At 40.0% G+C, this 13,835-nt stretch overlaps 1 protein-coding gene across 1 annotated transcript in view; it reads left to right on the top strand.

Annotated features, from left to right (window-relative positions):
• Window positions 1–10,034, top strand: part of LOC132825649 (collagen alpha-1(XI) chain-like) — an 80,765-nt gene extending 70,731 nt beyond the window's left edge. Inside the window, exons 32-36 of the mRNA XM_060841018.1 lie at window positions 2,552–2,717; window positions 4,175–4,281; window positions 6,682–6,762; window positions 6,865–7,077; window positions 8,742–10,034. Of these exons, the coding sequence (XP_060697001.1) occupies window positions 2,552–2,717; window positions 4,175–4,281; window positions 6,682–6,762; window positions 6,865–7,077; window positions 8,742–8,888 (714 nt within the window). The 3' untranslated portion in view covers window positions 8,889–10,034. The remainder of the gene's footprint in view (window positions 1–2,551; window positions 2,718–4,174; window positions 4,282–6,681; window positions 6,763–6,864; window positions 7,078–8,741) is intronic.
• Window positions 10,035–13,835: the final 3,801 nt, after the last annotated feature.

The following is a 13,835-nucleotide window of genomic DNA, read 5'->3' as shown; positions in this document are numbered from 1 at the left end:
AAACCATTTCCTGTGCTGTAAATATCACATTTCTATTGTGTTATGTCAACTAGTTTAAATTTCTGAATCCTTGAATTTTTAATACTTTCTTAATTGGCATTATATATGTGGGGGTTAGTTTACAGTACTGTGCAGGACAGTATTACCAGTAGACAAAATTACATGCATGAATATCTTGGAGAAAGTGAGGACTGCAGATGCTGGAGATCAGAGCTGAAAAATGTGCTGTTGGAAAAGCGCAGCAGGTCAGGCAGCATCCAAGGAGCAGGAGAATCGACGTCTCTCATGCTCCTTGGATGCTGCCTGACCTGCTGCGCTTTTCCAGCAACAGATTTTTTTGTGCATGAAAAACTTCACAAGAAAGCACTAGTAGTTGTTCAATCATTTCCCAATGACATTTCTGAGTTATAGATTTTTAAGTGCTATCCCAGTGACTTAGAAAAATGAGAGTATAAACATCCATTGAAAAAAGTAGGATCTTATTAAAACTTTAATTTGTTTGCAGTATTTTAATCCACAAGTTGATCTATTTGTCCAAATATCAAATATTTGTTGTATACACGTGGTTCTCATTTGGAGAATGTACTGTCCAAAGCATTCCATGAATTGTGCCCAGTGACGGTAAGTGTGGAAGAACATACCTCTGGAGCTCAAGGAAGCAAATTGGAGAAACAAGCCAGTAAATTTGTTTATGCGAATATAAAACACAGAACGGTGAATGTTAAAAATCTAAAACAAAAACAGAAATTGCTGGAGAAAGTCAGCAAGTCACCATCCATGGAGAGAAAACAGAATTAACGTTTCAATATCCAGTGTCCAGGAAGAGGAAAAGGGAACTGTTGGTATGATCAGCAAGTTTACAGATGACACGAAGATTGGTAGAGCAGCAGAAAGCATAAGGGACTGTCAAAGAATACAGAAGGATATAAATAGACTGCAGAGTTGCGTGGAAAAGTGGCAGATGGATTTCAATCTAGCCAAATGTGAAGTGATGCATTTAGGCAAGACTAATTCTAGAACGAATTATACAATGAACAGAAGAGCCTTGGGAAAAGTTGATGGGCAGAGAGATCTGGGAGTGCAGGTCCATTGTACCCTGAAGGTTGCTGCACAGGTGGATAGAGTGGTCAAGAAGGCATATAGTATGCTTGCCTTCATTGGACGGAGTATTGAGTATAAGAGCTGGCAAGTCATGTTAAAATTGCGCAAGACATTGGTTCGGCCGCATTTAGAATACTGTTCACAGTTCTGGTCGCCACATTATTAAACAGATGTGGACGCTTTGGACAGGGAGCAGAGAAGGATGTTTCCTGGTATGGAAGGTGCTAGCTATGAAGAGAGGTTGAGTAGGTTAGGTTTATTTTCGTTAGAAAAAAGGAGATTAAGGGGGGACCTGATTGAAGTTTACAAAATCATGAAGGGTATAGACATGGTGGATAGAGACAAGTTTTTTTCCAGGGTGAAGGATTCCATAATGAGAGGTCACGCTTTCAAGGTGAGAGGTGGAAAGTTTAAGGGGATACACACGGCAAGTACTTCACACAGAGGATGGTGGGCGTTTGGAATGCGTTGCCAGCAGAGATGGTAGATTCATTTAAGATGCATCTGGACAGATGCATGAGTAAGTGGGGAGCAGAGAGATACAGATGCTTAGAAATTGACTGACAGGTTTAGACAGTAATTTGGATCGGCTCAGGCTTGGAGGGCCGAAGGGCCTGTTTCTGGGCTGTAAACTTTCTTTGTGCTTTTCTTTGTTCTTTGATTCTGAAGGAGGGCCACTGAACTCAAAACATTACCTCTGTTTTCTCTCCACAGATTCTGCCAAACCTGCTGAGTTTCTTCAACAATTTCTGTTTTTGTTTCAGTGTGTTGATGCTGCTAGAATAATTCAAATTATATAACAAGATTGTGTCATATTGTAGGTTGGTAGGGATGCCTGACATCAAATGGAACTAGGGAATAGATGATGGTTAAATTAATTAAGAGATTATTGGGTGAGAACTGGGGGTATTATATAGGAAACAAGTAATTGTATGTTGGAGTTTTATGATATGCAAGTGGAAATAAAAGTCTGACTGGAAAGGTGTATGCCTGACTCTGCTGAACATCCTTTTACCTTCTGCTCAGGTTATTGGAACTGGAGTGGAAGGTAGGATATTCATGATGCCGCACTGGGGAGTTAACAACATTTGTAGGTGCCAAGGAATACCCAATATTTTGCTTGGAACATGTACATTTAGTAGTCAATATACTCTTGATTGTAATTGCCCAGCATGGGACCCTTCCATTGCAGTTCTGTGAGGGGGTTAACCAAACTCTGATATTTATAAGTGCCTTAAATTATACTTATCATTGTGGAGAAAGTATTGACTGCATCAGATCACAAAACTGCACATAACAGGCTCTACAGCTTTTGGGTATCTTATACAGGACGTATTTAATTCAAGTTTTATACCTATTAATAGCAAAAAAGTAATAAATGCAGACACATGCGGCATATTTGAGGAGACACTAAACTAAATTATTTTCCCATATTGCCTTTTGTTGACAGATACTTTTGAGCAAAGCACGTGGTACAGTTTCCAAGAAAATTTGGAAAACTCTGGAAGCTTTAAACATGGAAATTCGATATATCGTTGCCCCACCCACCGGAACCAAGAATAACCCTGCCTCAACCTGCAAAGAACTGAAGCTGTGTCAGCCACAGCTCCGTGATGGTAAAGACCATGGTGAACTAGCCATGTTTCCATTATGCTGGCAAACTTCAGTCTTTGTGTCTACCCACTTCTCGTTGTAACTCAGTCACTTGGCATAATGGGCATGTATGACATGAAATCAATGAATCTTTAATGCATTAACAATCTGGACTGAACTCATTTTGCATAATGATTTTGGAGTAAGTCATTCCATGCAAAACTGCTGGCATCCTTCTCAGGAAATTGATGAAGGGGAATTTGTAACATGATTCAAAAAAGTCATTGATATTTGCTACAATATTGCTCCAATAATGTCCAAACCCACCCTTTCATTTACAATAAGGCTGTGTGTAGCTGGTTAGATAGCTCTTGGACTGAGACAATGAGTGTGCCTCATTGATGATATAAAGTATCTGCATGTAAACAAAGAGGTAATCTTTTCTGAAAAATTAGAAGTTTTACCTGAGAATTTGGGGAACAGAGGTAGTTTTACAACAGACTGGCAACTGCAGGATGACGCAGATTGCAAATGACATTGTTCAAAATGAGTTGGACTCATTTGTCCAACACACTTGCTATGAGCCTGTTTGCCAATTTGGTGAGTATGAATAATTTAAATAAAGGTTAAAACAAAATGCCAAGCTCATCTTAATTTGGTATAATTTCACAGCCTTCATCATAACTCAGGAATATACTTCAGTCTATCCATTGATACAATAATCAATTGGAGAATAAAGTTGGATTTAAATTGTGCCTTTTACTATTTCAAGACATCCCAAAGCACTTGGCAATCAATGAAGAACTTTTGAACTGCAGTCATATTATAACTCAGGAACCAAGAGGTCAGTAGCATAGTATCAGCATAAAGATGCTAACTACAAACACTGGAACTTGTGCCACTGCAGTGTTTTGGAAACTAAATGCAATATATTTCAGAAAATTAACGGTTTTCTTTGTTGAAGAATAATGGCAAAAAAAAGCAACAGTGAATGCATAGCCCAAGCATGTCGCACATGATACGTTCAGTCTCTCCACGACAAATTCTGGCTGAGCTGTCAACCAGGTCCACACTGCATTCTCCACCTTGTCATTCTTAGGTACTGGCCATTTGCTGCGAATGTAAAGATTTGCACCAGTGACAACCGCTTGACTTCCATATTTGGGTTATTAACAAAGACTTGCAAAGTAAACTTAAATTCATTTTAATTTGAGATGATTACATCCAAAGATGTGCAGGTTAGATGGATTGGCCATGCTGAATTACCCATAGCATCCAGATGTGCAGGCGAGATGGATTAGCCAAGGGAAATCCAGGGATAGGGTAGGGGGAGGTGGGTTGGAAGTCCTTGGAAGGTTGGTGTGGACTCAATGGGCCGAATGGCCTGCCTCCACACTGTAGGGATGCTATGATTCTATTAAAAATGGAGGACAGCTGACATCAAAGTCAACCTGATTTTGTTTTCTTTGTTCCTCACTAGGTTTCTATTATATTGACCCCAATCAAGGTTGTCCATATGATGCACTTATGGTCTACTGCAACTTTACAGCCGATGGAGCAACCTGTTTGCCAACTGTGGAGAATGAGGTACTGCAGGCACTGGAAACTAATGAAGTGTTCTCATCATAAATTGTATCATCCCAGGACTTTAACTGTCTTGTCATTAATACATCTTCCCATTAGTGAAAACAGAATGCTGTAGTTCAGTTAAAGCAATCATGATTTTGTGATAGAATTTACTTCTTCATCTGGGTAATTGCGGAGAAAAGTTGACTTGGGTTCCTACCTACTGAAGGCGACGTCGGGGTTATAATATAGGTATCCAAGTTTGAAAAATGATGCGAAAAGACAATGCATTCCATGGAGTTATACAGCATGGAAACAGACCCTGTGTTCCAACCAGTCCATAACGAACATAATCCCAAACTAAACTAGTCCCACCTGCCTGTTCCTGGCCCATATTGATGTATTTATAAATGTCTTTTAAACATTGTAATTTGACCACATCCACCACTTGCTCAGGAAGTTTACTCCACATGTGAACCACCCTATGTATAAACAATTTGCCCCTCCTGTCTTTTTTAAATCTCTCTCCTCTCACCTTAAAAATACACCCCCAATCTTAAAATCCCCCATCTGAGGGAAAAGACATCAATAACCCTATGTATACCCCTCATTATTTTATAAACTTCTATCAGGTCACTCCCAAACTCCTATGTTTCAGTGAAAAAAGCCCCAACCTATCCAGCCTTTCTTTATAGCTGAAAACATTTACCAGCAACATCCTGGTAAATCTCTTCTGAACTGCATCCAGTGTAAGTATCAAGATTCTATCATGTAACATATATCTAGTTAAGCCTTTCTACCAACTATGAACAAAAGGATTACCAGAATGACAGGTGTCAAAAATTGGAAAGATTTACGTTTCTCCAAACAGATGTTCTATATTTGATCAAAACATCTGAGGGAAGAATGGAAAGTAATGTGCTGAGGGGAGAAAAAAATGTATATTAAATAAGCGCTCATCTGTTGAACACATAAAGCCATTATAGACCAGTCCCTCATTCGAATGAGTTTAACTTGAGCATCACGACAGCTTAGACAAGGGACAAAAATGAGAAAACAGAGCATGGTGACCTCAGCTCATGCAGGAATTGAACCCGTGTTGCAAAACATCATCCAGCCTAGTGAGCTAACTGGAACTCAATATATGCATAAAAAGAGGAAAATAAAGACTGTTGTTTTGATTTGTGAAAGAACTGATGTAATCAAATGGTTAAATGACCTTCTTCAAAGTTGTATATCTTCTTCATAAAGAACAATGTGCTTTTCCTCCCTCTGTCATCCAGACAGCCATCTGCCCCACACCTCCATTCCCTGTTCCACAGTCTAAGTGCCCTCCCCAACACAATAAAGACAGAGACCCCTTATCTTTACCTACCACCCCACCAGTCTCTGCATCCAACTTGTCATCCTTAAACACTTTCACCAACTCCAAGTAGACACCTCCCCAACCCTCTCTGCCTTCCGCAAGGACTGTTCCCTTTGACAGTCCTCAGTTTGCATCACTCTCCCCACCGACACCCTCCCACCCCCCGCAAACCCCCAGGTACCTACCCCTGCAACTGGAAAAGATGTAAAACCTGTTGGGACACCATCTTCCTCCCCTCCATCTTGGGCCCCAAACAGTCCTTCCAGGTGAGACAGAGGTTCAGCTGCCTCTCTTCCAACCTAGTTTACTGCATCAGGTGCTCTCAATGTGGTCTTCTCTACATCGGGGAGACCAAATGTAAACTTAGGGAAAGGTTCACTGAGCATTTCAGCTGGGCCCACAGAGGCCAATCAGACCTCCCAGTCATTGCCCATTTCACTTCCCCATCCCACTCCCTTTCCAACATGACCATCCTTGGCCTCCTCCTTTGCCACAATGAAGCAAACCACAAATTGGAGGAACAACACCTCATCTTCCGTGTGGGCAGCCTACATCTCCAAGGATTCAACATTAAGTTCTCCAATTTCAAATAACCTCTCTTTCCTTCTCCCGACTCCCTTCCCACCCCCTTCCTTTCCCTTCCACTCCTCCCTACCACCTACCAGATTCATTCCTCCCATTGACCAATCAGGTTGTACCCTCTACCTGTCTTCACCTATCACACTTCTCCAACCTGACTCACCGCTCCCTCCCCCCACCTCCTTTATCTGCAGCTCCCCCTACAACCAACCCCCAGTCCTGAAGAAGGGTTACACCCAAAACGTAGATCTCTCCACTTGCTGATGCTACCTTGCTGAGGCTTGCTGTATTCTTCCAGCCTCCTGCAGCATCTGCAGTTTTTTGGCTCTTCTTCAAAGTTGAACCACTCCAAATTAAGAACCTAATTGCTGCAAAACAACGTTATTGTTTGAGTTCTTTGTTAAGAGGAAGAATTTTTTTTTAAATTGGAGAATGAGCTCCTGGACTGATAGCCTTTTTTTCAAAAAATTACCCAGGTTCCTACAAAAGGCTGGTTCAAAGAGCACCCAAAGGAAAGTGCACATCAGTGGTTCAGCACGACAGAAGGAGGATTTTTGGTGAGATTTAAAGAGTAATTTCAAAAGGAAATGCAAAGTGTCATAGGATGTACTTTCAAACTCTAAATTTTCCAAATCTTGTTTCATTTTTTTCATTTACAGTTTGAATATCCTGGAATAAACATTGTGCAGCTTCGTTTTTTAAAACTTCACAGTACACATGCCAGGCAAAAACTAATCTACAAGTGTAAACCCGGTCTTAATTTTGTCAAGATGAATATAAGCGATCCCAGAACAATTCAATTCATGGGTGACAACCAAAAGAAGATACATAATGGGCACAAAAGCTTCTCAGTTAATTTTGATGGATGCTCGGTACGTTTTCATTAATTTTTGGAATAATACTGTAGCCTTTTATATATTACTCATGATAACAATATGAAGGAATATTGTGCGACAGAAACTGGTCATGCACAAAATAAATAAGACGCTATTAATTTGCCTTTCCAATGTCTCACTTGGGAATTGCCCTGCTCCATGAAGAAATGTACATTTACAAAGCACTTGCATATATATAACATCTCGACACATCCTGAGGACATTCCAAAGTGCTGCCTAACTGATAGATTGTATTTCCTAAGCAATCTTGTTGTTGTACCAGTGAATGTCCACAAGGGTCTACAAAATATCAGAACATCTATTTTTGGTCGTGTTGATGGAGTGGGACACCAAAGAAATCTCCCACTTTTTGAATCATGATATAAGAGATTTATAAATTCATAGACATGGACTTACTTGATCCAAAGCAAGATATCCCAAGAATGGTGTCATAGAAAGGCCCTAATTAAATGCAAGTGCTTGTTTTCAAAGTTTCCTTTCATAAATAAGATGCTGGCATAAACTTCAGAAACTCGTTGGGAATAAACTGCAGAAATTTGTCCTACATGAGTGAATGGAGTTTTCAAGAAAGGCTCAAATCTTCCAATCAGTGTCAGAACTTCAGTTTCTGATGCTGATAAGTCAGAAACCTGCACACTTACCTGGTTATACATTTAGAAGAGTTGAGTTCTGATGTAACATTCTGAGTTCTGTCAATACAGAAGCTGAAATCTGTGAAGAGGATTAGTGCAGAAGACATGCCCTTTTATATGGCACTAAGTTTAGATGTCCAGTGTGAATGTTGGTGAATGGGTAGAGTGGATAGGGTCAGTGAAGTAAGATGGTAGGGTGGTAGCTGGGTAGGGAGGCAGGTGGGTCAGAGGAAGTCGGTTCAGGGTCAGATGGAAGAGTCCAGTCAAGATGATCATAGTCAGATGTTCATTGGATGATGGAAACAATCAAGTTGGGTTTGTGGTTAATTGGGTATCTGGTGGTTAATGTGCTCAGGAAGTATCATCTGGCAGAGGGAGTAGTGATTCAGGGAGATATTCAGGCAAATTAGTGGAGCAGTGCTTATGTGAGTGATTGGATTGGATTATTTACATAGTTACTCAGGAGTTAGGTTAGAATGTTTCTGCCTAACCTTTATTGGGTAACCATTTATAGAAGCTCAGTGGTACTGTCAGAAATCTGGAGACTTTTGCGGAGGGTCATGGGGAGCAACGGATTACCTGTTGGAAGTTCAAACTTCCTGGACAATAGATCAATGCAACAAGATTTTAGGAGGCCAGAAGATCTTTGCCATTTTTAAAAGCAACTGTCACAAAGCGAATGTCAGTTCTGAATGTTATGTGTTGGCATAAAATTGCAATAAACATTATTAGAATTGAAAATGCACATATCGTATTTAAGTGTATCAATAACAAATGTAAATGCTTTGAAATGTTTCAGTTCAGTATTATTATTAAGAACATAGTTTTAGCTCAGTATGTGATCATTAGGATTACCTTCACTTCAGTTCATTTGTTATAGTTCCTGTCTTCCCAATTATATGTAAACAGTACACACACCCTGACACTTCCAAATTTTGTCCTAATATTGTAACAGTTACAAGATACCATTGACAAACAACTGTTTAAAATATTACTGTCTTATTTCAGTTGAATGACTCTGGACCGCATGAGATTGAGTTTGAAGTCACCACTGATGAAGTTGATCTACTACCTCTGAGAGATTTAGCACTCTTTAATAATGGCAATGGCACTCAGGAGTTTGGCTTTTCTGTTGGTCAAGTGTGCTTTTATTAATCATGTAATCCAGTCTCTGGAAGACCAATGGACGATATGAATACCTGTTTTGCATTACACAAATAAACCAACGACTGAGGACAAGACAGTTTTATTTTCAAATGACTTATTGCAAGACAAGTGCTTTAACAAAAGCTGCATTTTATTTTTGGAAGGCATTATTTAGAGAGGCTTCCATTAACCTTTGGACTAAGTTCCTACTGAAGGGCCATGTATTGTTTACACCAGTAATGCAACTTTGAAGAGTTTGCTGTCAACTTCTGCAGTATGTGCCTACCACCTTACATATCTTGGATGGTACTTGACTGAGGATAAAAGCTGGATCATGTTGGATTTTTAAATTCATTAAGCACCGAAAATTAAGCTTTCAAAACCAGATGAATGAGCACTGAACTCACAGTTTACAAAATTGATTGCAGTTATTATTGAGAAACTGCATTTGCACGTCTAAGTACAAACACTAGTGTTGCCTGTCAATATTTCACTATATTATCAACACCTGGCCCACACTTTGTTGCTCAAAGCATGACACAAAACTGGATCTTGACTTCAATAATGCACATGTACATCATTTCCTGTTTTATTCTGAGGTGCAGGATTGATATTTATATGCAGCAATTGTGATACAAGCTGGTGGTTTCAGGTCTGTACCGATCAGCAGCAGAGGTTTAGCTACAGTTGCTGTGAGTGAATTTTGTCTTGCGGTCACCATGAATTAGTGAAGGTTCAACATACATTTCTGAACTTATTCTCCCAACACTAAGAAGACTGCAATTTCAGAACATATTTGGTACATTGTATTTGTTTACATGCTCCTAATAACTCATATATATTTACATAATGCTACTATAAAGAGAATGTGTGGAAAAAGTACCTCGCTGTTGACCATATTGTATTGCTAAACTGAAAGATCTTTTAGGCAGCCACAATAATCTGCCAGCATGGAACAGTTTTGTTTTTAACCTATGGCTGAAAAATCTGACTGGGAGTATTTAACCATAATGTGGGTAATATCTGCATATTAAATATTAATAAAGCATCTCTCCCATCATTCCATAAAAAAGATAGAAAACCATTTCAGGGACTAGCTATTAGAATCAATGCTCAAACATTTATGTAGGAGATAGAGAATCAACATTGCCTACAAAGCCTCTTCTGTTTTTATATTGCTTGTTCATATTTTAATCCTTTCTTAACTTTGATTTTATACATTGGGCCAGTTTTTCTTATGTTAAGTACTTATACATTCTGTTCTTTATATACAAGGTGCAAAAGGTTTATTAGTAAAAGTAAAAAGGCACATGACTAGAATGTTATATTTATGTACCTTACCTGGAAGTGAGGAGGCACTTTGTGCTTTCCAGCAATACTATATCACAGCTCTTATTTTTGTCATTACTTTTGTGTAATATACATCCTCTCTGTTAGAACATAATCCTGAATGAAAGTGATATGCTGGTCATTTTTGCTGATTAAAATTCCAATTTTTGTGAATAAATAAAGGTATTTTAAGTGTACATACTGTGCAGTATCCTTGTGTTTCACTGATGTAAAAGGTTAATGAGATGGAGATGGCAGCTTTGATTAGATTGGATTACCTACACTGTGGAAACAGGCCTTTCGACCCCACAAGTCCACACCGACCCACCCACCCAGACCCATTCCCCTACATTCACCCCTGACTAATGCATCTAACACTACAGACAATTTAGCATGGCCAATTCAACTGACCTGCACATCTTTGGACTGTGAAAGAAAACTGGAGCACCCAGAGGAAACCCATGCAGAATGTGCAAACTCCACACAGACAGTTGCCCGAGGTGGGAATTGAACCCGGGTCCCTGGCACTGTGAGGCAGCAGTGCTAACCATTGAACCACCATGCTGCCCCAAAACTCTTAATTAATTACTGATATTAATGAGGTGATGGCCTCCTGTGCAAGAGCATTTTATTAACCATAATGTACAGAACAGAAATGAGGAAGCAATTGAGAATTGACTTCAAATTTTTTATAATTGGGTCTGCTCAACTTTATTGATTTTAATTCTTTTTAGTGATCATTATGACATAATTAGCAACAAGTTGTCCTTAGTATACACAGAGAATGGTTTTGCTTTTAAATATTCCACAAATGATGGAACTAATTTGTCCTTGATTTGGGGTGACTTCTCCTCAGGGTCAAAAGTGCATGTGCCTGAATGGGCCAATTCCCGAACCACAGCTCTTTTGACACGTAAGACAGGAGGTAGAGAGGTCTGGACTCCAGGTTTTGCTTCCTCATTTCTAGGCTGCTCCACCATATTATTAAGGATTTTTGGACTCAAAGTGCTGTACAGCGTTGTGAATAATTGGTAGCAAGCTAGTCATCCCAGTCATCTATGGGGAGAAAGTGAGGACTTCAAATGTTGAAGATCAGAGTCGAGAGTACGGTACTGGAAAATTACAGCTGGTCAGACAGCATCTGAGGAGCAGGAGAATTGACGTTTTGTGCATAAGCTCTTCATCAGGAATGACAAAGAGCTTCTGCTCGAAACATCGATTCTCCTGCTCCTCAGATGCTGCCTGACTGGCCGAGCTATCTCAGTCATCTATGTCAATGCCACTGAGAGTTTCAGAGTTCCTTGTGAAGCATTTTCTTTGTCCTCCTGTGGCATCATGACCATCGGAAGCTTTGAAAACAGCACCAGTGGAGAAAACACCTTTCAGCCATCCAGATGTAGTGTCCAGTCCATCGTGTTGCCTGAGCGCTTATAGAATTGGCTCCTAGAAGAATGCTAGTGTTTATTCAACAGGCGTCCCATCCAATCCAAACCAGAGGATGTGCAGACATCATTGCTGCTGAAATTTCTCCTGTCCTCATGTGTTGGTAATACGCTGTCCAAATCTCACTGCAGGGTAGAAGTTAGGGGATGGCAGCTGCCCTGTACATAAATACGTTTGTCGACTTGTAAAGATTTTTGTTGTCAAACACTCACTAGTCCGTAAATAGCTGAGCTGATCCAGTGTTGGATTTCTTCATTAATGGTGTCCATTTGAGAGAGCCGGGTGCCGAGGTTTGGGAAGTGCTCAGAGTTGGGAACAGAAATGCAATACAGTGCGAATGTGCCTCCTGGCCTGCTGTCACTTTGACCATGCAGTACTCATTGCAGATATCTATCTGCACCAGATCAATAAAGATACAGTACAAGCAAGACTGTTGACCTGGAAGCTCATAACACTCAGTGATTTCCAGAAACTTTCTTTTAAAATATATTGGGGATAGAATATCTGACTACAGAACAGGTGTGGGTTGAAATGAGTTTGGATTTGGCAACATTCAAAGATAATCTGAGTCTCTGAAAAGCTAGTATCCATTTGGCGTCTTAATATATCATCAGGACATCAGAAAAAAAAATTACAATTCCTTCAATTCTCTTTGAACAGTGGTCACATTTGTTTTTGTGGTCCATTTGAAGTCAGCAAAATCCCAAAACAGCAGGTCAATGATTAAACAATCTAACATGTTGTGCTGCCAAGATGTATTTACCAAGCTGCTGGGAGGACACCCTGCTCTTTGGTTGGTTTGTGTTCTGACAGCTGAACAGGTCAATAGATTCCTGGTTTAATATTGCATCCAAAACTCAGCATTTCAATAACGTAGCACTATTTCAGCCAGAGAACAAAAATGATACCAACACTATAGACTCAACTCCAAGGATTTTGACTCAAAGGATGCAGGAACAGGCGAGCTGTTAATATTTTTGAGAGAGAGCCTGATTTTACATTTCACTCTTGCTAATCTGTCGGAACAAGGAATGGTTCTGTTTATACACCAATGCCAAACAGAACTTCTTTTCACAAATGCACCTTGCTCCCCTCTTTCCTTCTCTTCTTCCTTTTGCCTCCCCATTTTCTCCCTCAGCTCTCCACCTCAGGAAACAGAGAGATCAAGAATAGGAAAGCTTTCTAGGTGTCCCACATTTTAATAGAATGTGGCATCTGCCTGCCTCTATGAAGAACGATTAAATAACTTGAAAATGTTGTTTTTTTCTTGGGGAATAGAGGATGAGAAAAGGTTAAAAAAAAAATCACAAGTGTGAGAGACAGGTAACTAGAGATTATGGTTTTTAATGTAAGTGGAATGATGGTTCAATAGTGGTGAGTAAACTTCCTGTAGGAAATAACGAGTAAGACCCAGTAGGCTGCATTCCCCATTGCAAAAAGGTTTCAAATGTGGCTGTTCAACCTTTATTGAGCTCAAATTCTAATGACTTTTCTGGGTGAAAATGGTTTCCAATGCACTCAAACAGAGAAAGGAACACAAGCCATAGACTTTTACACAGCATTGTCAAAGAGTAATGAGTAATTTTTGGTGTATTTCAGTGTTGAGTTTTCAGCTGGGTGCTTCAATGACTATATTCAGAGTCAACATTCTCATAGAGTTCAGGTAACCTGTAAACCAATAAAAATGGCAGACAGGGTCAGATTCTGGGACATTCCCACCCCGTTCCTAGCAAACTCAATCTTTACCTAGCATGAGAAGTTCTGATCTGCTGGCTCTATCGCATGGTGGATACTTCATGGCCCTGAGTAACCTTCTTGCAAGCTGTCCAGCTTCTCCAGGACTTGTGGTTAACAACTCTTAGAGGAGTTGTGAACTATAGCCTGGATGTAGAACTCTTTCGAAAGATAACTTCACAAGGTCTTGTCTGTGTGCCCCCATACTGATCCATGCCTCCGAACCCAGCCTGAGGTGGTGCCTCATACCCTCTGTATCAATTCCTGCCCCTCCCCTTACCCCTATAGTCCTCCATACACTCCATTTCAATTCTTGGCCCTCATTCGCCTCCTGTGGCCCCCTCATACTCTCTATGCCAACCTATGTCCCCTCACATTACAGGAGATGTTATTTCAAGACTTGAGGTGAAAGTTTTTTTAACATTATCTTGTGTGCAATGATTTCCATTG

This window comes from Hemiscyllium ocellatum, chromosome 21 (genome assembly GCF_020745735.1).
Source record: "Hemiscyllium ocellatum isolate sHemOce1 chromosome 21, sHemOce1.pat.X.cur, whole genome shotgun sequence".
Lineage (NCBI taxonomy): Eukaryota > Metazoa > Chordata > Chondrichthyes > Orectolobiformes > Hemiscylliidae > Hemiscyllium > Hemiscyllium ocellatum.
This window is presented reverse-complemented; position numbering and strand designations above follow the sequence as displayed.